Source organism: Thamnophis elegans, chromosome 9 (genome assembly GCF_009769535.1).
Source record: "Thamnophis elegans isolate rThaEle1 chromosome 9, rThaEle1.pri, whole genome shotgun sequence".
Lineage (NCBI taxonomy): Eukaryota > Metazoa > Chordata > Lepidosauria > Squamata > Colubridae > Thamnophis > Thamnophis elegans.
The window spans coordinates 20,749,464-20,774,360 of NC_045549.1; the positions used below are offsets into that span (position 1 = coordinate 20,749,464).

Below are 24,897 nucleotides of genomic sequence, written 5' to 3' on the forward strand. Positions count from 1 at the left end.
CTTCTTAATGGTGTGTAAATATGGCTTATTTTCATATGTCTATGGATGACCCGGTTTGTAAAAATGATAAACTTCCAAGAATTCTGTATGGTTTTGGATTTAGCTTGATCTAGGATGCCCACATTTTCCCAGGTGAAACTGTAGTTGCATGTGTCCATGTGTGGTGAGATTAAGGATTTTTATTTCTTATGTCTTCACAGCTAGAACATTGTGACAGGAGACTAGTAGACAACATCCGATGACCATAACTAGCAGTCAGAAGACACTATGTCACCTATGTTGCTAGTTTATTGCCTGATTTAATCCTTAGTCACCATTCTGGTTGCAGCAAAGTCAGACCTCATATTTATTACATTTAGTATTTATACAGAACTTTACTTAAAACCTTTATTTTGTCTTCAGCCAGACAAGATGCTAAAGCTTACTATATTTAGTTTAAAAGATTCAGTGCGAATGGAAAAGAGAAGAAATGGGAAACAAAAAAATGCGCTGAACTTTACACAAACGGTTGGAAGGAGGAACCACATCAGTGATAGGTTCCGGTTTACTACCAGTTCACTGGGCGTGTGTGCAATTGAATGAAAATTACTCTGAAAAAAAGGAAAAAAGCTGAGGACCGGCAATTCAAGCTGCTGCCCCAGATCAGCTGGGCTTCAGAAGCTGGAATAAAGGTAAGTATAAGCCAGGGGCGGGCAGGTGGGCCCACCTTTAAAGAAAAAGAGAGAACCAGTTCGCACTACAGTTCAGGAAAGCTGGTCCAACCAGTAGGAACCCACCACCGTACTACATGGACTAATACATTAACAAAGCTGTGATTCCAGCTCCTTCTGCTGCACTCCGTTTGCACTAGCACTTGCCTGTAATTGTTTCAATAATTTAAATGTATGCCAATTAGTGTAAATTAAAGTGACAATAAAGTTATTCTAAGTCTAATTATGTAAAAAAAAACCACACACCTATCAGTACCCTTTCTTTATTGCTGGGTGAGAGTTTAAAGTAAATATAATAGTAAATGCATTCAAATTCACCTCAACCAACTTGAATTAGCTGAGAGGGGCTGATTATTGGTAGGATCAGAAGGGACTCCAAAAAAGCAATTAAGCTTTAAATAATATAGGGAAGCTAAAGATAATCCCTCTGCAGTTGGTAATATTTGCATTTCAAGGTAATCCAGTCACATTGTGGAAGATTCCTCTCAAGCAGATATGGTAGCAGAGGAGGCTTTTCAAAGAATTTCTGGAGATTGCAGTAAAAAAGAAAACATATCAACCATATTGGGTTGCAAATCTAGGGGCAATTAGACCACAGCAAAGAATTTAAAACAGCAGCACCAAAAAACTTTTGGTTGACAATTAATGGTCAACTGTATTTTGCAACCTGCATTTGTGCAAAAGACAAATTTCAGCAGAAGTGATATACTATACAAACACCACCTAGTGGAACTTTCTACTGCACTTAGACAATGATCTTCTTGGTAGATGCCATCCTCCCTGATCTAAACTAGTTGTCATACCCTTTCTTTTGAACTTGGTTCTACTAGTTTTCATCTGCATATGCAGCAGCTGAAGGTTGATGTAGAATATTGATGCTTATGATGAATTAATCACCTCTTTAAAACGCTCTAGCCATATAGCACATTCACTGACCTGTACCAACCACTGTACCAACCTTTCTTGAAAGAGGCAGCTGGGCTAGGACTTGCAATGGAGTTTTTTTTTAATCTCACAGAATGCAACATTCAAACCGGTAAAGTTGGCCTATGGTCTGATAGTCCATCTGTAGTATGCAGCATTGACTGCATACTACGACATAATGCCTCCAACGACCAACAAGATCGCACAGGTTGGGCCTCCTCCGGGTGCCGTCAACCGGACAATGCCGGCTGGCGACTCCCCGGGGGAGGGCCTTCTCTGATGCTGCGCCGGCCCTGTGGAACGATCTTGCTGCAGAGATCCGGACCTTTACCACTCTCCCGGCCTTCGTAAAGCGTCAAGACCTGGCTGTTCCGCCAGGCCTGGGGCTGTTGATTGATATCCAGCCCCGCTTAGATGGAATGGGTGCTGTGAATTTTAATACTGTATTTTTTATTTTTATTTCTATTTTTTAAATTTAAATGTTTCTTGTCTGTTGTGAGCCGCCCAGCGTCCCCTGGGAGTGGGCGGCATACAAATCTAATAAACCTGAAACTTGAACTTGCTCTCTATGACCTCAGAATGCACATAAAGAAATCACCTCTTTGAATTCTCCTCTGCAAAATGGATTCCTAGATCTTGTTTTGGCAAAGATGCAGAAGTGGTATGTCATGAGGATGTTTTTACATCTTCCACTTTAGTTTACAACTTTGGGATTATCTTGTAATCTGCCAGAGGAGTACAAATCAAGTTCTATCTTGTACAGCTGTAGAAATCACCAAGGGTCACCTTGATGCTGCCAGTAGCTAGGTATCATTTTTATTGACATTATTATTTCATGGAACGAAAGACCATGGCTGAAGTCAGGTAACTGCTGCTGCCCAAAAACACATCCTTGTTAAACTGAAGTACACTCCACCTTTACATGGCAGGATTACTTCAGATTGAATGTATTGATTAGCGATTAGGAGGTAGTAAAGGGACAATTGGCCCTTTCTTTTTGAGATACTTCTCCTAAGAGGACTATGTAGATGTTCTACAACAGCAGACAGGAGCTCAGCACAAAGTGCTCATAGATTACACCCTAGAGCACTACTATATGAGCATCCCAGCACAGTCATAGTGTTCTTGCCATACCTTTAGCAGACTTTGTCAAATAACCAACTTGTTGTGTGGCAACTATTTTTATATCTTGCTCTCGAAATAGTCTGTTTTCTCTACTTCTTCCTTCCGGCTAATCTACATCAATAGTTTTCTCTGCTGAATCGGTCATGCAGTAACTTCTGTTCTCCCCTGGTTATGGGGGTGGGAGGAGGAGAGCCATAACCAAAATCTCAGAAAAGAGCCTGATTTCCCTGAGGAAGTCACTACTGCTCTTGTGATGAGGCAGGAGAATGTAGAACATAGGGAAATAAAATCCATTCTGATACTGAGACACTCTAGCCTGGCTTTAACTGCTTTGCTATTCATCTATTTTTCACTACCTATTTTGAAGCAGGGAAAAAGCTGCAGTGGGAAGGGCACTGATGAAGTGTTTTAGACAAGTGGCAGGACTTAGAATTAGTAGGTAGGTAAGGAAGGTTTGTATGGTTGTTTATTTTTTATTTTGAGGAGCTATAAGGCTCTTCATGGCTAGGAAGCTGTGTATCTATGGGGCCACCATCTCAGCTGAATTCAACCTGGGCTGTTGGAACATATAGGGAGGGTCTCCTTGTTGACTCAACACTTGGGGAGCTGAAGTTATCATGCCTTTTTGCTGATGCTGTGAAATGGGCTCCTTACTGACCTCATAATGGATCCCTTCTTAGTAGAGTTTAAAAAGTCATTAAAAACAAAGCTGTTTCCAAAAGCTTTTCAGTAGCATGCCTTTCGCGATTCTTATTTTTTTCTCTCTCCCACCTCATGCTTTTGTTCTTGCTTTGCAGTTTGGATTTTATGTTTCTGTAATTCTTTTCTTTGTGTTTCTGTCATGACATGGTTGAATGTCCCTAAACTCAGGCAAGCTCAAAAAACATAAATCAAAATACTACTCAGCACAACTGTCTTTTGTCTTCCCCCTTGCAAGAAACCTTGATAGGGAAATTTTCCTTCATTATGTGCTGCCCTATTTTGTCACTGTGGTTGGGGGCTAATGTGGTTTTCAGGTCAAAGATGGACTATCTTGCTAATGAGGCTCTGTTGGTTATTGTGTAGACCAGGAGTGTCAAACTCAAGGTGCAGATTTGGACTGCGGGGTGCTTAAATGTGACCTGTGGGGCTGCCATGGAAACAGCAAAGGACCAACCTGTGGGGCCACTGCCAGTGAAAATGCAGCTCCATTTTCACTGGCAGAGCGCTGCAGGAGGCCGTTGCAGCTGAAAATGGAGCTGGAGACAATGGATCCCCCAGCCCACCTGGGCCACCACAGGTGCCCCTGACATGAGTTATTTTGAACTGGCCATGCCCACCCTGACTCGCCCCACCCGAGGTCAAACACAACCCTGATGTGGTTCTCAATGAAATTGAGTTTGACACCCCTAGTGTAGATCATTCTGAACACAGATCATTGGTGTCTCTCTAGCCTCTACAATTCCTTTCTAAGCTGAATATTATTGAATGGAAGATAGGAAAAACTCTATCATCTGTTCTGCTGGAAACAGCCTTTGGTAGTATGCAGGGAAACAATAAGTTAGAGGTAAGATAAGTAAGCTGAGGCTTTGATTACCAATAAAAAGTGATTCAATATGTACATATTGAAAGGCACTGGCCATATTTAGTACTTCCTCTTTGGAAATCACCTACTTATAAGAAGTACCACTTTCACATCCATCTTAAGAGCCAACTTAATGGTGCAAAGGCAATGAGTAAACAGACCTCTTACAACAGGGAAAGTATTCTGATGGTGATCTGACATTTGTTTCCTTTGAACAAAAAGATGTAAAGGAACAGACTAGAAGAGAAGGGCCCAACTATATAAACTATAATAGACTCTATATAATTAGATTATATGAGCAGGATGAATTCATTCATATAGGACTCAAACTGGGATTGTTTGCATTAATGATTCTGTGTAGTGTAATAGACAGTTTGATTAGTTAGTGTCTTGATGATTCTATACAATGGATTTTTTAAATATAGCACTGATTTTACAAGACTCCCTTTTTTCTTTCTTTCTGAGCAATAATCCTCAAAATAAACTGAGTTTGAAACAGAAGTCAGCCTCTTGCTGCTGATTTTATTACAGTATGATATTTGCACACCAAAAAGTATCAGGTTGTAAAGCCTTCCCACTTAAAGGATCTGCGGAGTAGCAAAACCACTACCTATGGTCTGTTGGTCTGTTGTTTTGCAGACACTTTGACTATGTGGGATACAATTCATTGTTTGTATTTGTGTGTGTATTGAATGTAGGAGAAAGATTCCCACTGTGTCTACAGATAAACCATCAAAAGGGTGTTAGCACAACAGGAGATTAAAAGTTGGGCTCAAAACCCAAAGGGAAGTCTAAGCAAGGATATAAAACCAGAGAACAATAAATCTAGTGGGAAACTGTACTTAGAAAGACATGGCGTGCTTAGAAAATGCCAGGTCAGGGCAGCTGGTCTGTCTCATAGGAAGCATTATGCTAGAGAAAGCGTTCTCAAAGAAACCAGAGGCCTACATGATTCCTATAATATTAAACAGAAAACATATGAAAAAAGTAAATGAATAGGAGCAAAGTCAACTCCCAATTAAAATCACTTTACTTGTCTAGACTGATTCTTTGTCCTGGTGTCTATTTTAGTTTGCTGTTTGAATGGGCAAAGTCAGCAGAATCTAGTGCCATCTCTGAACCCAGCTAATATAGCATGCAAGCAACAGCCAACAGCTCAATAACCCTGATACAGTCTGACTGGTTATTTTGGTCTTCCAGAAGGGGAGAATGGTGTGTGTGTGTGTGTGTGTGTGTGTGTGTGTGTGTGTGTGGTGTGTAGAGAAGCAAATCTAACAAAACTTGTAACTTCATTTTAAGTTCATTTTTTCATTGTTCATTTTCAAGTTTGTAAGGATTTTTCTCTGTCCTTATTGCAATTGTGCATGTAAGGTAGTTAGGAAGAGTAAAACAGGAAGAAAGTTTAAATTAAGCTTTCCCCACTTCCGAGGATGCCAGAAAAAAAAAAAGAAAAGGAAGAAATCTTTCTGTTGTTTTATATTCAGATAAAAGTCCAAAGTAAAAACTTTGGAAAGTAGGAAAAATGTGGGGTGAGAGAACATAAAATTTATGATACAGACTTGCTATTACTCTACAGTAAAAGTACATCCTGATTTTTAAAAAAAATCTGGAATTATATTGTATCTTTTATGAATAGTCAATTATTGTTTTTTAAATAATAAAATCATAAACATAGGAAAGCCCATTTTGGTGTCCATAAACAGGTAAATAGTAGTATACAGTAGATGCTTTCCTTTACAATGTGGGCCGCGTAACCTTCCCAACTAACACTCGGGCTACCCTGCCTGTTATTATAACAGCGGTATGTGATGCAGCATAGAAGAAAAGATGAAACAGCCCTAGCTGCATTCTCCAGGCAGCTTCCCCTTTTCCCTGCACTGAGCTGGAGAGGCCAGCGAGAGCACTTTGTCAAAGACAGGGAGGGACTCTGTTTTCACTTCCTCATTCACCCTGTTCAAGCTCCAGAGAGAATTGTTCGTCTTACAGTGTGTCTGTACTGTTTATCACAAACAGCAAGAAGCTGAACCTGAAACAAAAGGATGTTGATCTCTTTGCCATCACTCTTATCTTTCCTTCTGTGGCCAGTGGTACTTTGAAAAGGAGCTGCAACAACTGTGGTGGATGGGCATAGTGGAGATAGAAGACAGAAGGAGGATGAACCACCGACACGTTCATGACCAAGCAGAAGAGGAGCTCCAGAACTTAGAGTAAGAACAGAAGTTATAATTACAGTACTTTGTGGGTCCTTCCATTCTTGGGAGGGCTCTGGGTAACTTATGAAAGCTGGCTGACATTATCAGGTTGACCTTTCCCGATAATCCCTCCCCTATCTTCTTCCTTTAGTCTGAACTTTGATCCAACATCCAATGTTGGGGTCTTGAAAGATAGTCAAGAAAATCAGTTTTCTCCTTTTCTTCTTCTTTAAACAGGGCAGATACTTAGAATCATAGAATCAACTGGTTTCGATATTAGAAAAACAAGTTCTAATCCTTAAAGAATGCAGAAGGGAGGGAGAAAAATGCTTTAGGAAATGACAGCAATTGCTGTGAGCAAGAGAAAAGGTCTGCTAGAGGAACATTTATTTAATTGGAAAAGTGTTTTGTTGATGTCATAAAACAAGATGCAACTCTCAGTTACTGAAACAGTGGTGGGTCACTGATGAATCAAGTGAGTTTCGGGTTTTTTTTTTTTTAAAGACCTGAGGGCATCAGTGGGCAAGTTAAACCACATTTATGGTCTATGAAGTTAATCCTAATTCTCTTCCTATCTATAGGCCTCTCCCCTTACTTTTTCAGGGAGCTGGGTTTTTACTTTAACACTTGACAATTTCCAACAACGTGTATACTACAGATGTTATGTATTTTCTGACAAAGGCTGGAGGGGAAACAAGTTGCCAATTTTCTACAGTTGTGGATTATTGAAGTTATTTAAACTTCAAATAAGAGGCTTGATGGTCACAAAGGCTTGGGGTTGCTTACTATTGGTGTAATGGAATACCTATAATGCTATTCTGTTTTCAAAAAGGTGTTCAAGCTGCAGCTTAAGGGAGAGAAAGTACTTCATAATAGCAAGACATCATTACATCCGTAGTGATGCCATAGTATACCTAATAGGGGCCCCTATCATGCACGAACCCACTGATCTCAAGGTTCTGTTTTTTTTCCTGAGTAGTATGATATTGTCATGGTATTGTTGAAAGAATTGTGGTTTCTCCTAAATAAGGGAAACCTCATAAAGCCTCGCAGCAACTGAGTAATATCTGCAAACTGTTCTTGAAAGTTAAACTCATACACTTTGCCATTAATTTGCCCCATCTCCATTATCCAAACGATGGTTTAAAGATGCAGAATAGAGCAATCTTTTCTAGATTTCCATTTATACTGTGTAAGCTAGAACTGCAGCCATCAGTTCTCCAAAGCAGTGTGCATGCTTCTATGCACTCATGTGTCTGAGGTTTTGCCAAAGTGGATGCCTATAAGCAAACCTAGTACACATCTGCTATATAACCAGATAGACAATTAATAGAGTGGGTTCACATTATATCTTGAAAGTAATAAGGAGTGCTAACATTTATGGATAGTATGTTTGTTAGAACGAACCAAGCAAGCTTCTACAGAACTGTGGATGAAATGTGGAGATCTGTGATTTTTTTTCATTAGGAAAAAGCTAGGAAAGAAGGAGGAGGGAAAAAATGAGTGATCTGAGGATGAATTTATGAGGCCCGCATGAATAGGGATTTAATATGAAATAAAGGAAGAATTATGGTTTTAAGCTATTATGTTTTCATAACAATGAATAGGATTCAGATCATACTCAGAAATCTGGGCACAAGCAAGGATGAACATTTAAAATCCAGGTGAGTATAGAATAGTTCCCAACGTGAGGTAAATATTTGGGATCTTGGATAAACAAAAACAAAAGTAGAGGAAAACATATTTACAATCACAACTGGGACCAGAATTTACACTGCTAAGCAAGGCAGTTGTTAAGCGAGTCTTGCTCAATTTTATGACTTTTTTGCCATGGTTGTTCAGTGAATCTGGCTTCCTCCATTGAGTTTGCTTGTCAGAAGCTGGCTGGGAAGGTCACAAATGCTGATCACATGACCTGGAATGCTACAACCATCATAAATACATTCCAATTGCCCAAGCAGCTGATTTTGATCACATGCTCATGGGATGCTGTGACGGTTGTAAGTATGAGGACCAGTTATAAGTCACTCTTCAGTGCCGTTGTAAACTTAAGACACTCATTAAAAGAAGATTAAAAATCAAGGTGTACATGTAATTTTACTATTAGCAGAAATAGAAGTTAATCTAGATACTATACTAAGTAAAAGTCAAATTGTGTTGGGCTAATTATTCTTGCAACAGTAATCCTAGAAGAGTGAAGTTTCCTCTTCAGACGCTCATTTTATTCCAAGTAAACATATGTCACTTCTGAGCAGATAATCTGACTAATCAAGTAATTAAGTACTTTCAAATTGCACGTAACACAAGTAAACAGTTTTGTCATGTGGAAAAAGTCATGGTCAGGCAATCTCTTTATAATATAAGCAATTTACCTCTTGCAAGACTAAACATAAGTTTTCCTTGGAAAGCTAATGGTCAGAATGGTAGCTTTATAAACTGTGGAAATACAATAAAAGCTTCCTACTTAGAATAGACACCTTAACAGCAACTCTCTATGTAGGTGGAAATTTCTTCTTTAGAAACTTAGGCTAGGTTTAACCTTAAATTTATTTCTTATATATTTTCATGGTACAATAAGTGGTTATGAACTTAAAGTCAAAATCTATATTAAAATTCAGATAGACATAAGAGTCATTTTGTCCCTGTTTGCTATGACTATTAATATATACTTATCTTTTGGAATTGTTCCATTTGGAATGTGTATTTTTATTATCTAATATGGGCCTAAGTAGTCAGTAGAAAACAAGTTTGGCCATTTTTTTTCAGTGTTCTTTTGAAATGATCTTAAGACAGTAAGCCCTTCCAGATAAGGACTTTATGGCAAAAGACCATCTCTAGAATTTCCTTGTCTCATTGGGTTCACAGTGGTAAAATCATGTTTGAATTGTTGAAATTGTGTGAAGCTGTGCTGTTCATTTTTTCATTTCTAGGAACTGGGCTTCTGGGTTGTAGTGGCCCTTTCACGGATCTTTCTTAGAGGGATGGTAAATTGAACTTTTTTGAAGCTTCCTCTCATCGAACCCATTCAGACTATTTTTCTGCTTGCAATCAGAAACATGCTTAGAACAAAATGCTTAGAACAAAATGATAGATAAATGTGTGAGTGTGCCTGGCCCAAATCACCTAATCAGCTTTTGGGGGTCAAATGCCAGTCCAACATACAGATTCTTGTTTAACATTTCTATTCTTTATTATGTGCCTTTGCAGTCTCTATATATGTGAGTACACTGGATTGGATCTCAGGTCTTTGTTATACATGAAGTGTCTTGGCTCCACCCACCTGCCACTTGCACAAAAATAATTATTTGTTTGCTGGAGGTCATCTGCTTTTGTGGAAGACATTAGCAAATGGCTAATGACCTGGTGAGATGTTTGTAGAGACTAGCCAATCTGAATAGTTCTTGTTTCGTGATTGTCTCATTTAGCAACTTCCTTCACAGTTACAACAGTAATGAAAAAATAAGCTTGCAAACAATTCTTGCATTTCTGACCTTTGCAGGTTTATAAAGCTAAGCAAATCCGAGATAAGATCAGAAACATAGTCACAATTTCATTAGCAATTGTGGTAGCTAACAAGGGCTCTCTGTAGTAGGAATACAATGTAGACTGTGGTTATCCAAACATTTAAAGAGGTTCTTTGAATAGCATGTTAGCACATGCACGACAATGCTATGGAAAGCATTGAAGCAGTTAATAAGTCTGACGGCTCATCACAAGTTCTCTGAGAGCCTTCCCAGATTGTCTGCTGGTGCAACTGAGCATGCATAAAGAACATTCCTGGTGAAGCTGTTGGGGAGCTGCAGTGGCTGGATATGCAGACAATCTGGAAAGACTTGAAAGCAAGCATGGCCAGACTGGGAGAAGAATGCTCTTGAATGTTTTCCACAAAGCAGAATAAATTCCATCTTCTTGCTTTCAATAAATTAAGTGTAGAATAGCAGAGATGTCTTGAGAAAGGCCTGGCTATTTTGCCTACTTACTTTCAGAGAAGAAATGAGATGTCAAATGAGGAATTTTCTAAGAAATGTCAGTAACTTTCCAGTAAAGCAGCAGTGACAATCAATCTTTCAGTTGTAACCCATGGCATTGGCCTTTTGAGGGCAGCTTGCCTTGCATTAAATAAACATATATAATCTTGAACAATAAAATATACAATATTTAAAATATACCTCAATCAACAATACAAAGTAGATGCCTGGGTAATTCTAAAGTGACCAAGGTCCAGATATAATTTAATATTAATTATTTAATGCTTTGAAGAAGAAACCAATCCTTTGCTCTCAATGAAATATGAATATAAATTTACTAATAAACGAAAGTGAATTTATTAATATAAATATTAATATAAAATTAATTAATTAATTAAAACTGGGAAATCTTTATCCTTACTGCTTTTATATATTTATTATTAAAGATAATTTATGTTTCCAGTTTTTAAACTAATTGTTGCTCTATGAGAGCCCTTATCTTCTTATTCCACAGCAGCTGAGCTAAGTCCATGGCCAAGGATTTTATTAACTTTTTTTTTTTTTAAAGTCCAATCATAGAGAATCATTCTGTCTTCATTGATACTCTTCAAAAAAGACAAATTAGGGGGACAAGACTTACTTGATCTGAGAAAAACGTACATGATTCTACTGAGGAGCTAATGGAAGTGACACAGATTCTCTGAATGTTTATAAAGTGATACTGAATTGATTGTCTTCACCCCCTATTTGTCCTTATCATTCAACATATATTGCCTCTCTCTAAGTAAGCCATACACACAAAGGTGGGTTTCACATAAGTTTACCACCGGTTCGCCATGCACGCTCGCTTCGTGAGCCCGTGCACCTTCTGTGCATACGCTTTGCTCATGCATGCAGGTTACACACCTGCGTGCAACTTAGAAAACGTGGCTAAATAGGATGCATAGAGCTGGGGTGGGTGGGCAGGTGGGCAGCCCACCCACAGGTTGCCACTACTGGTTCACCTGAACCAGTCTGAACCATGTGAATACCACCTTTGTATACACACTATCAGCAGTTACTGCACATGCCCTCATATGTACTAAATATTTGGCTGAAGTGCCTTTACAACAAGTCTGTTTCCTACATCAAGGCCATTGTCTATTCAATTTTTTAAAAAAACCAGACACTATTTCATGGCTTGCATGACAAGAGTGATTGAAATCAACGTATTCTAGTTGTCTGGTTAAACCTATATATTCACAGCCTAAAAAGCTCATGAGCAAATCATATCTGTCAAATGCAAAACTTGTTAGAAGATTAATGGCTTTTCCAATGAAGGGGTTGTAGAGCTCCAACAGGCATGCAACTTTATTCTGCAAGGGAAGCGGAACCAATGCAGACATGAGGTGAAAATGCCAGCTCAGTGGGATAAAACATATATTTTTACATACTGCATTAATGTGAAGTGGCAGGGAGACAGGCGTTAACTAATCCTGCTGGCAACTAAAGCAATAGGCAAATGGGCTAGGGACACCACAAAGCACAATTTTCACAAGTTAGTTTCAAAGCACTTGGAAAGAAAGTAATATTAAGAATGAGTCATGGGACATCTTAGTAATAGATTCAAAGACAGCTGTAATTAAAATGTGCAACCATTCCTCTTACCATAATTGCCAACTTTGCTTTCTCTCTTCATGATATCTATTAAGCTACACATCAGCATTTAAAGAGTGGTTTGGCTCTCTTTTCTCTCATATACAGAGCCGAGGTGGCGCAGTGGTTAAATGCAGCACTGCAGGCTACTTCAGCTGACTGCAGTTCTGCAGTTCGGCTGTTCAAATCCCACTAGGCTCAGGGTTGACTCAGCCTTCCATCCTTCCGAGGTGGGTAAATGAGGACCCAGATTGTTGTTGGGGGCAATATGCTGACTCTGTAAACCGCTTAGAGAGGGCTGAAAGCCCTATGAAGCGGTATATAAGTCTAACTGCTATTGCTATATAGCTTCCCTATGGAGGACTGTATCAAGATTTAGGCCATATCAGCTTGACCATCCATTTTTTTTCTGCTTTAAGCCCTGAATCTTGTCACAGAAAGCCATTCATCTATCTATTATAGTGCTCATTCTATGCACCTCTATGGCCTTTCCAGTTAAAGGATATCTCTGCTTGAGGCTATGGAAAGTCGATGCCCCATCGAGAATAAAAATATTCAGATCAGTTGGGAAAAAAGTCTGATCTACTGAGGCAACAACCTGTTTGTGGAGCAATTCTCTTTTTCTATGAGAAATACTGGGAAATAACGCTTGGTCAGCCTAGCGTAGAGATGTAAAATTGAGTGCCCTCAGAGTACTGATATCACATTTAGGGTTGATAGTTTACAAATTCCCCAATGGCTTCATAGATGGTAAATAGAACCAAGGAGTTAGCAGGAATCTCTGACTGGAACCGGCCCCGGAGAAAGGAGAAGCAGTGTAATTCCGTGCCTCCCACTCCTAATCCCCTGAGCCAATCCAGAAAATACCATGAGCAATAGTGGTCACTGAGAGATCAAGGAATGCCAGGATGGAAGCATTACCTCGATCGCACGCCTGTCAAAAATCATCGCAAATGCAGTCATTGCTGTTCTAGTCATGGCAAGACCTAGATCCTGACCGGAAGTGGTCCAGATAATGTTTTTTTCCCCTCAGAACTCTCTGGAACTGTAAGCCAATCACCTTCTCAACTCTGTTTTCAGAATAGGAAGTTTGGAGACTAGATCTAATTTGTCAAGTTCTACTGGGCCCAATAATGGACGCACCTTGGTGGAAGTGAAAACCATCTATTTTGAAGTAAGAGGAATCATCCCCGCTCACAAGAAGCATTCTCCATTGCCTGCCACTTCCAGGGGAACTCTCAGTCAGGAGGGGGCAAAGATTAAACACAGGAGGCCAAAAACACGATTCCAAGGATGTCTACTTCATCAGGGCCAACAGGTTTCAACTTCTCTCATCTAACTGGGCAAGACTGTGCCTTAGGAAACTCCACAGGACCTGTACAGCTAGAGTCCAACTCTGAAGGACTCTAAACAACTTTATTCAACAAATTTCTAGAATAATACAACGCCGAACAAATGTTTCCTAGGAGGGACCAGTTTATCCTAAACAGAGTCACTGGTAGGCTCTTTGCAGACACAATATGGCCAGAAAAATGAAATGCTTTTCTCCTTCAAAATTACATAACATGTTTCCCGCCTTCTCGTATTCAAACCCTATTAAACAATAAATTCAGAAATAACAAGTCATTTTATCAATTTTTGGCAAAATAAAGGAGTTCCACTCTTTTATAAAGTAGTTATTTTTGGCTCCCTAATCCAAGTCAATTTAGACATGTATGCAAGCTCTTTAAGCAGTCCATTTCTCCATTGCTAGTACTGTACACTCTTTGTCTTTCTCCAGTGACATTTTAGCCATCTCTTAGGTGGGCCCCTGTTGGATCCACAAGAGTCCACATAGGCACAATCCTATCCAAGGCCAAAATCATCCACTCATTCCAAGTGGCATCCAATGTCACATAGGATCCTTTAGTTACTGGAGTGCAGGGACCATTCGAATAAATGGTGCCTCCCTGCAGGGAAGTGGATACAGAGAACTCAAGTATCAGCACAGAGTGATCTGGTTTATTTCTTGTGTTTCATTTGTGTATATAGTTTTTACCATTAGGTTGTAAACTGGCCAAGTTTCTTTTAGCCAGGTGAATATACCAATGTTTTAATAATAAAATAAAATAAAATATCTCCTCACTCCAGATCATGTGTCACTGCCCTTGAAATAAAGATCAGATGTAATAGCAGATCTAATCTACTGCAGTCTAATGTAGGTCATTAATTTATGCACATCTGTGTACAAGTGAAACTGAAAATAATGTATTTGCATTTTGCAAGTAACTTTGCCTCGGTTACTTTCCCGTCCTACTGTATCTAATCATGCAAGTCTCGAGACCATTGTATTTATATTCCCACTAAAGACATCATGAAATGAACCTTGAAGTCCCGTCTTTTCCACTATATTAGATCAAGCATGTTATAGCATCCATTCATCAGATATCTGCTCTTCAAATGTTTCTTGTTCTGGCATTTACTTAGTGAGCTTACTTGGAACAACAGGTGTTTTTAAAGATGACCCTTTGGTCTTTTTTATGCATGCTGGATAGACAGAGTTTGGAGCAGCTTCTAATTTTAGTATTATACACATGAGCCGTGGTAGCTTGGCTTCCATAGGGTACTTGGTATAGGTTATTAAGGCTTATTATTAATTTTATTTATTTGTATACTGCATTTATTATTTTTACAGTAATTCACAGTGGCGAAGATATGATCCAATATACCATCCTTCTCTTATTTACCTTACAGCAATCATCCTTTGTGGTGGGTTGGGCTGTGAGAGAGTGACTCAAAGTTGGCTTTTGTGGCTAAAGCAGGACTAGTAGTCGAGTTCAACTTGAAGGAGACTTTACCCTACTAACATTAATGTTCCAAACAGCTTACAATTCTCCCCTCCCTCCCTCCCTCCCTCCCTCTTTCTTTCCTTTCTTTCTTTCTTTCTTCTTTTCTTTCTTTCTTTCTTTCTTTTTTCTCTTTTTTGCATGGGGGATAGTGTTATGTTTAATGGCCCAGTCCAAGTATTCAATTCCGCAGGAGAGAGACCTGATAAAGAATGTCTGTGCTGTGAGAGGCTCACTTCGACAGATGACTTTTTCTGCATTGCTTCTAGACATTCCCTTGGCATCTTTCTTCCGGTGTTCTCAGAATTTAGGAAACTTTGTAGACAGTTTGGGCAACAGCTGAGATTCTAATGCATCACTTTACTACTTTCACGTACTGAACAACAAAAAGAGTGACACCCCTTCATTTCATATACTCATTTTTAACCATAACTTCTCACGCAAACTGCCTAACTGGATCAAACTGACATGTATGAAATATATATACAAGTTGGTCTGGGATTTCCAGCATTTGTAATAATACATCTGCGTATACGTAGATTGCTTCATGTCTCTAAAAGAGGAAGCAGACCAGCAAGCAGACTTCCTGAAGAGAGGCTTCAGGAAATAGAGATTTAGAAAGTTACCGTGATAGTTTCCAACACTTAAGAGAACTTGAATAGGCTGGCCTTATACTTGGCAGAATGAGATGGTACTAGGCCCAAGCCGAAAAGCTGACACGGTGAAATTCAATGAGTCTAATTCTTTATTGCTTTACATGGACAGAATCTTTCCCAGACTAAAGCTGTAATTGCTTGCTATAACCTAATAAACATATCCTGAGGGATTTCTAGGCTGAACCTCTTCCCATCCTACCCATCCAGTTTGATTTCTTTTTGAAATCTGCTGTTTCCTCTTCGGGAAACCATGGTGCACATTTTATCCAGTGGTGGGTTGCGGATCCCGTTCAACCAGTACGGTTGGAACGGGGCCGATGGGTGTCCACATGGACGCGCACAGCACGTGCATGCATCTTAGCGCCTCCATGAACCTCTGTGATGTGCCAGATGCTCAGTGGAGCAACTTATCAGTAAGGAGCTTGGGCGGGCAGGTGGGCCCTCTGGAGCACTGTACTGGAACAGTATCCAATGCTCTGGGCAGGCTCCGGTACGCCCGTACCGGGGCCATACCGCCTGCAACCCACCACTGATTTCATCTCATCTGTTCACACGAAGGAGCTGTGATGAAGAGAGATGGTTGCATTTTTCCTGGCAGGGAAGAGAGTGTAGAGTGGCCTTCTCCATCTCAGAGTATCTTGATTGGAGGCTGTGATTATCTGCTCCAGTTTAGATAGCAATATTCAGTATATTGGTCTGATCCTGCAAAATATCTTCAGCACTTTACTATGGGCAAGATAAACCACCTATCAACCACTTCTTGAAAGACTACTGGGAGTAAGAATAACTTCATGGATTGAGATAATGAAGCATAATGAAGAAGTAAGACCCTATTAGTATTGTAGAAAGTTAGTACCTACCCTTTTTCCAGAAGAATGAAATATTCTAGGAAATATTAAATATTATACCTCTCTGGATGAGAAAAGGAGAAACAATGTTCTTGGAAAGCAGCCCCATCTTTGTTAATAGCTCCAGAAAGAATGGACCATCTTACTACAAAACAAAAGGCCTTCAGCTCCAGAGTGATAGGATTAACCCTCACTCAAGATCCAAAACAGCCATTAAGCCATAATAGGAATTGGTCTTTCAGAACACATGATGCTTCTTCATTACATCACCCAGCACAGTTCAACCAAGTTTGACTCAGGAAACCTACAAGGTTAGCTATGATCCCTATAGCAGCCAATAGCAAAATGTTTGGTCATAAGAAATGAAATCCAAAGGCTTCTGAACAGTATGAGTCAGGGACCTATTTTTTCTGACTTCTGCAGTTCCAGAAGACATTTCAAAAAACACTTTCCCAGTCATAATATATGCTATAAAACTGTCTTTACCATTAAAAAAATACCTTGGTCTCCATATTATTTTATGATAACATGTACCCAAGTCATTGGTGGGAGGGAATTTACCATGGCTGGCCTTTTTGAAAGTGCTACTTTATAGCATGTGAGGATTATCCCTGGCCTTGCACTTCAGAAATACATTTTATTAATAGTCATTTTTTAAAAAAAATCACATGGTGCCCATTGTATTGTATACTTTGCATATTTGGCTGTTTCTATAATACAACTTCATAAATTTACAAGTTGGAATCAGTAACTTTCTCTGATGATATGACCGATTTGTCTCTAGAAATTGGCTCTGGTGCTCCACCAACCTTGTTAGCCACTTCAAACCAAAGTCTGGCAAAATAGACATCTTCAGTCTCCGACTACTTCATTAAATAATGAAAACAGCATTATACCACTGCACCATAAGCCCCAGCACTTTGGGATGTGGGATTGATGAACGAAGAAGCCAGGATTTTGCTTCATCAGACTGACCCGTTTGATCCCTTCTGCAGATCTGACATGGGTCATAATGGATAGGGATCCTCATGGATATTTGTCAGATATGCAGTGATGGGGAACCTTTTCGGCACTGAGTGCTGAAAAGGGAGTGTGCGTGCTCGTCGGGGGTGCAACCCAGAAGAGGAGCTGTCCAGGGGGTATGTGCGCACCGGGAAATGAATTTCTGGTTTCTGGTGTGCGCATGCGCACTGGTTAGATAGTCTTCCAGTTACTGGCACACATGTGCACGTGGCGATCAGCTGGCCGGCGCACATGTCCACACCGGAAAACAGAAGACCAGCTCTTCCAGTTTCTGCCACTGCCGCATGCACAAAGGCCCGCTGACTGTGGCGCGTGCTTGCCCACCAGAAACCCGGAAGAGGAACGGGTGACACCACGTATGCCAGGTGACATGGCTCCGTGTGCCACTTCGGGCATGCGTGCCATAGGTTTGCCATCACAGCTCTAAGATCTTTGTTTTGCAGTGTGCCTTACATCTATGAGATTTTCATGACATTTTTGCTCTGTCACTTTTCATGAGATTCTAGGGAATTTACTAGAAGGAATTTTAATTATAAAGAGCCAAGAGATAAGAAACAAATCTGTTGACAACTCATTTAGTAAACAGTAGCTATATCCAAATGTCAACATACCTGAGAAGAAATGATTCAAAATGTTCTGAGACTTCCCACCGTAATGAATTCATGAATAAAGGAGAATTGGAAATTCCTGTTATTACTGTTTAAGTCATGCTACCGAAATCTGTGTAATTCTAACTTCCTTGAACATGCCCAACTGCATGGGACTTCACACTTGTTGCAATTGGCATGGGTTTAATGCAATACAAACTTTGATGTCTCATTAGGTGGTATCATGACAATCTCACACGCCATGCAGCCGAGGCTCTTCTTCTTTCCAATGGCAGTGATGGAAGCTATCTCCTAAGAAAAAGCAATGGCAGGACTACTCTTTTTTCGCTTTCTGTAAGGTATAGTATTATGAATGTTTCTTACATTATTCTCATGTGAGCCTGCTCATATTTTGACTTCAGTATCTGCTTTCTTTCCCACAACTGTCATATATTTAGCGGCTGGTACAAGAAGCAAAGTAATATTATAGCATACCCAATCCTCTTAACTCTATCATTGATCAATTTTCACAAGTTAGTTAGGAAATGCAATTCATCTGAACACCAGTGAAATAGCTACAACTCAGGAACATTTAACTTTGACTGAAATACTTTTTAAAAAAAAATCAGAAGTAGAATAATTTAAATACCCATAATTAATCCGCCTACTGCCAATCACCTCCACTCGACCAATTAGATCCCACAGATTAGGCCTCCTCCGAGTTCCATCAGCCAGTCAATGTCGACTGGCAACCACGCGGAGGAGAGCCTTCTCTGTGGCAGCTCCGACCCTATGGAACGAACTCCCCATGGAGATTCGTACCCTCACCACCCTCCAGACCTTCCGCATAGCCCTTAAAACCTGGCTGTCCCGACAGGCCTGGGCTAAAGACCTTAACCCTGCCCGAATAGTATGAATGTTGTGCTTTAATGATGTATTGTCTTATATGTAACTTGGTTTGTCCTCCCCTCCCCCTGAACTGTGAGCCGCCCTGAGTCCCCCCAGGGAAAAGGGCAGCATACAAATAAAGTATCTCATCTCATCTCATCTCAATCAGTTAATGTGTTAAGCATAGTGCAGATGGTCCTAAATCATTGAATGACCATTTGAGTTACACTGGTACGGAAAAAGGTGACTTGCATTTGATGCCTGTAGTCACATGATCAATATCTGGGTGCTTGGCAAATGGCATGTATTTACAACTGTTGCAATATCCCAAAATGGAGTGGTGTAGGGTTTCCTGCCTAAGCAGGGGTTTGGATTAGAAGACCTCCAAGGTTCCTTCCAACTCTGTTATTCAGTTTTTTGTAAGATCATGTGATTGCCATTTGCAATTTCCCAGGGGGCTGCCAATAGGCAAATTCAATGAGGCAAGCTGGGGTTGTTTAACAAAGGTGGCAAAAAGGTTATAAAAATGGAGTTATTTAACAACCACATTGCTTGAGATGGACATTCCAGACAATATCTTATATAACGTTGTGCTGAAATAAAACCAGAAATTCATGAACTACAGACCACTTGTGCCCCCTGGGACATTATTTTTGTAGGTTACAGATACTTGCTTGGATTTCAGCTTACATGAAAAACTTATATTCAACTTACGTTACAAATAATGACTGTTTGCTTAGATTGGTTTTGTAAAATGCTGAAGTCTCAAATACATGCAAACTAGAATGATCTTTTATTTATTATAATTTTGAGAATTTCAGTCTGAAAGTCATGTTTTTGAAGTGATAATACAATAGTTTTAGTGATATTATATGCTTACTTTTCCTATTAATGGATAAGAGATAATCACATTTTGTCTAGCTGGTGATAGTCAGGTGATAGTCAGAGGTACTGAATAAATGGTGTGGCACATAGGCAAATCTCTGATTGCCTTAACTTCTTCTATTTGAAATGCTGAGAACAAGATCTGAAAATACGATTTTATTCCTGCTCTTTTCATTTGGGCTACTGAAAGAGAGCGTCACAGCCATCAAGTTAACGTTCTCATAAGATCTGAAGCTGAGGAACTGGAAGAGGAAAAAGCTGCCTTATCTCAAAATCATCAAGAGCTTCATATTGCTCCTATAAGACAGTTGAGCACAAGTAAATCAGTTCAGTTCACCAGTGCTGATTAAGTTATGGGTACATAGAAGCATGGAATTGCTTTCAGTCTGGTTCTGAACTCATATATGGAAGCCTCCCAACTTCCAAAGCTCCTGGTAAGCCTGGCCAAGTGTAGTTCAACAGACAGTACTTGGAAGGCACCAGGCTACATCAAAGGAAAATAATAAGTGGAGTAATATAAGATGAAAGTTAACTTTCTCACAATGAAGCTTATGATCTTTTCTAAAGGGTGGGTGGTAAGGAGTACCATAGACTTAGACCATTGGGAACGGAGGAAAATGTGGATGAGTTCTTTATGAAGATAAGGGAGTTTCTTGTTGCTAACTTTCTTATTTAATAGTCTTCTGGAACCAGTACAAACTGTTTGTACAGTTAACCACTTCCTTTTCTTTTCTTTTTTTCAGAGCAAAAGATTCTGTAAAGCATTTTCATGTGGAATATACAGGGAATTCATACAAGTTTGGCTTCAATGAATTTTCAGACTTGAAAGACCTGATCATGCATTTGCGAATCAGCCTTTAATAGTAGCGAGACAGGTAATCCAATTTTTCTTTTTCTCTTTCTTTTGAAATATTGTATTATGAAAATTTAATGTAAAGATTTTACATTGTAGCTTTACTTTAAACCAAAGCTCTTTTTATATCCTCAGATCAATCACCCCCTTTGTAAGTTTTATAGGTTTTTGCTGCCTCCAACAAGTTCTTCATATTTAAATTAATGTTTAATAATTACTCTTTGCAGATGTTCAGGTATTGCAATATTGGTTTGTTGGTCTATATTGCACACTAGAAAACATTTCCTAATAGGATAAATGTTATGTACATTGTGGATTCATGATGTGAGGAGAGTAGAGCACAAGTTGGCACAGAAATTGCAATGCATTTAATTCAATGCTTTACAGAAAAGCTTTTTGATTTTAACCTTGGGGTGATACTTTTGTTTTTATGAATGTACTAAAATAGAAGTGTGTTATGTTTTAAGTATAATTTTGTCCTTTATTGTTGATTGTCTAGTGGCAAAGAATAGTATTGCTAGTGGAAAGAAAGATATAAGTTAGTTTAATTAAGAATAGTTCTAATACAATAGTTGGAGAAGTGATCAATAATACAGTTAATTAAGTTATTTTTTCCTTCAGTATTTCTGCTCTCCTGCAGTTCAAGGGTTTTTTTTTCCTGCTGCCTTTTAATAAAAGATAAAAGTTGCAGACACTGGCTGTTTCATAACCAGTAATTTTCCTATTAATAATTGTATGCTTGTTAAAATTACTGGCACTCTTGGTTTTGATGGACTGATCCACAAAAGTCATTCCTTTGCTGTTCTTCTTTTGAAATCCCAAAGGGGCTTTTTCAAGAGGCAACTGGACTTTCTGGTTTTTCTTTGAAGATGTTTCCCAACTTTGGGACAACCATGACCGGGGTTGACTGAGAATCTCCATAGACTTCTTTTGAAATCTTTGGATCTGTTCTCATAAAGCTAATAAAACCATCTTGATCCAAACATTTCAGTTTGGTTTGGCTAACAATTTTGTATCTAATACATTTGGGATAAATGCTGATTTTATCCTTACTAGTTTTATTACAGAAGTAAATACTTGAATACATCATTCTGGGTGGTTTAAGAAAGCATTTGAAAAGATAGAGAGGCAAGGAGCACTGAAATATACATTTAGTTTAAGGCCAGAAATGGTTTAATCTTGTTCAAGTGTCAAGTCTATTTCCTGATATGTTAAAACTCATTGACTGGCCCCAACTGACAGTGCCTAGAAACCTGAGCTCTGTTGTTACAGTCCCTGCTATTTAACACAAGATATGCTTCAGATTTTTGATGAGCAACTACTACTGGAGCAGGTCCAGGTGAAGAAGCGGCTCCCATTATCAACTCATTATGTTTCAAGTAAGGTCAATGGGCTGAACTTTTAAGAATACTAAGTACCTGGCCATTCTAGAAAGGAAAGGATGATAAAAGGAGCAATAAGCAATTCAGAGGGGTTTTTTATTCTGTTCTGTTTTTCGGCAGTATCACTTCAGTGAGGTTTTGTATTAAGAGAACTCTCCCTTTGCACATGGGAGGTCCTACTGTACTTTTCTTCAAATCTTTCAGATGCTTTGCTTTTCTATACTCAGGATCAGGCACTGTGACACTGGGTTCCATTTAAACACATTTGAGGATTCTCTGATTTATAGGGCAGATGCAAATCAATGGGAATGCTTTAAGATGACAAACATCCTGATCATTCCAGTTGTTTTTCTTGTCTTCTCGTTTTTAAGTTTTGCTGACCTGGAGCACCATTTTGACAAAATAGAGTGTATCTCCTTAGATTGTTCTTTGCTGCCCTTCACTAAGAGGACGAAACAACAGTACAACTAAACATCCATTTCTTTATACTTCCAAAATGCAGGTAGTCCTCAATGTACGGCTACTATTGAGCCCAAAATTTATGTCATTAAGCAAATAGCAACCTATTTGTTAAGCAAGTCTTGCCCCATTTTAAGACCTTTCTTGCCACAGTTGTTAAGTGAATCACTGCAGTTGTTAGTTAGTAGCATGGTTGTAAGTGAATATGGCTTCTCTGTTGACTTTGCTTGTCAGAAGGTCGCAAAAAGTGATCACATGACCCGAGGACACTGGAAATAGATATGAGTCAGGTGTCAACCATTTGAATTTTGATTATGTGATCATGGGGATACTGCAATGGTCATAAGTATGAAAAATGCTCATAGGTCACTTTGTTCAGTTGCTGTTGAAACTTTGAATGGTCACTAAACAAACTGTTGTAAGTCAGTATACCTGTACATAGTTTCCAAACATAGAATCAATCAGACCAGGGGCGAAATCAGAGGCTTGATACAGGTACTAATAAAGGAGAGAAGCAACTCAGAACTAAGGAGATATTTCCTGATAGTTAAAACAATTAATCAGTGGAACCAGAAGTTGCCTCCAGAAATTGTAAATGCTCCAACACTGGAAGTTTTTAAGAAGAGATTGGATAGCCATTTATCTGAAATGGTATAGGGTTTCCTGCCTAAGCAGGGGGTTGGACTAGAAGACCTCCAAGGTCCCTTCCAACTCTGTTATTCTGTTCTGTTCTATTTGGAAGGTAGTCCTTGATTTATAATCATTCGTTTAATGAAGAAAGATACAACAGCACTCAAAAAAGTGACTTACAACTGTTCCTCACAGTTACAACCATCACAGCATCCTCGTGATCATGTGATCAAAATTTGGGTGTTTGGCAGCCAGCGTGTTTTTATGATGGTTGCATCATCGTAGAATTAGGTGATAGCCAATTGCAACTTTCTTGCTGGTTTCTGACAAGCAAGTCAATGGGGAAGCCAGATTCACTTAATGACCACATGAGTCACTTAACTGCAGTCATTCGCTTAACAACCAATGGTAAGAAAGGCTGTAAAATTGAGCATAACAACTGCCTTGCTTAGGAACAAAATTCTGGTTTTATTTAAGGTCATAACTTGAGGACTAGCTTTAGATATCAACTTTGTTAAACCTAGGCAGATTTAACTTCCATTCATGTTGGAGTGGGAAACCACTTGCTATCCTATGAATAGTGATGCAAATTGGCTAGTTAAAGTAATAACATCCCACCATTTGCTGATTATGGTATCATCCATTGAATTTATTTATTCATGAACCATAGAAACAGCCTCACTCTTTTAGAAAGGTCATCTACTCTAGTCCTAACTAACAGAAATTGTTTCTCATGGCTTGCATCTTAGATATAGTATATGTTATTGCCTAGGAATCTCCTTCTTATAGTTTACTGATCATTCAATTTAAATATTTCTAATGCACCTTGTACATTATTGTGGTTTTCCTTCACCACTGTCTATCCTGCCATCTGTTATATCTGTTAACAGCGAAGAAATTCACACTATATAATAGTGAATTTGATCTTCAGTGTTGAATGATAGACTTGGCCTATGCTTTTACAGGTCCCAAATCAGATTCTGCTGGCTCTGTGAAACTCCTTTCATGTTCTAAAATGGAAAGTGCCACCAGCTGGGAGATATGTGTTAGACCTCATAATACCTATAAACTTGTTCCCTTTCCATGTTATTTTTCTATAGGAAGCAATGCATAGAAAAGGAAAGTTAACACCAGAAAAATCAATTAGCAAAACAGCCGAAACTCACAGAGTAGGTTTAATAATGTTGCAGGATCTAATCTGTGTCAGTCACTCAGTTCCCTGAGGATGGGCTCTGGCACGAATCCAAAAGTTCCAAAGATAAAACTTCTGGTTCTGGTGACTAGCCCCAATGGGATCCCATATCAATAGATTATATTTCTCTTTCCATAGGCCAAAGAACAATCTGGAATGAAACTCTTTCATGGTTACAGATAATGGATAATTTTATTTGAAATATCTATCAATGATTTCATTTAATTTTGAGGATTCTATTATAACCCTAACCTTTATAATATGAAGCAATATTTAAAAGCACTTTAAAAGTAACTTTTTATTAAAAAATAAGCAAAAACGTGACAAGCCCTTAATTTCACAACACATGGACAGTCTCAACCATAATTTCAACTGAAAGATTGTAAGCATCCCAGACCAAAATAATCAAAAATGATAGAGAATCCCTGCATGCTGAGAGAAATCAGTCATCAATAGATACATACAGATAAACCAGATTTACACACCATTCAAGAGACAATAAAAAGGTTAAAAAGGAAACAAGAAGACCAGACACATCCTCACCCAGATAA

At 39.0% G+C, this 24,897-nt stretch overlaps 1 protein-coding gene across 1 annotated transcript in view; it reads left to right on the plus strand.

The window, feature by feature from the left end:
• The first annotated feature begins 396 nt into the window (after positions 1–396).
• The window catches only part of DAPP1 (dual adaptor of phosphotyrosine and 3-phosphoinositides 1), a 34,794-nt gene continuing 10,293 nt past the window's right edge, over positions 397–24,897 (plus strand). Inside the window, 6 exon segments of the mRNA XM_032224347.1 lie at positions 397–671; positions 6,409–6,530; positions 18,294–18,416; positions 20,574–20,671; positions 20,674–20,705; positions 20,819–20,834. Of these exon segments, the coding sequence (XP_032080238.1) occupies positions 579–671; positions 6,409–6,530; positions 18,294–18,416; positions 20,574–20,671; positions 20,674–20,705; positions 20,819–20,834 (484 nt within the window). The 5' untranslated portion in view covers positions 397–578.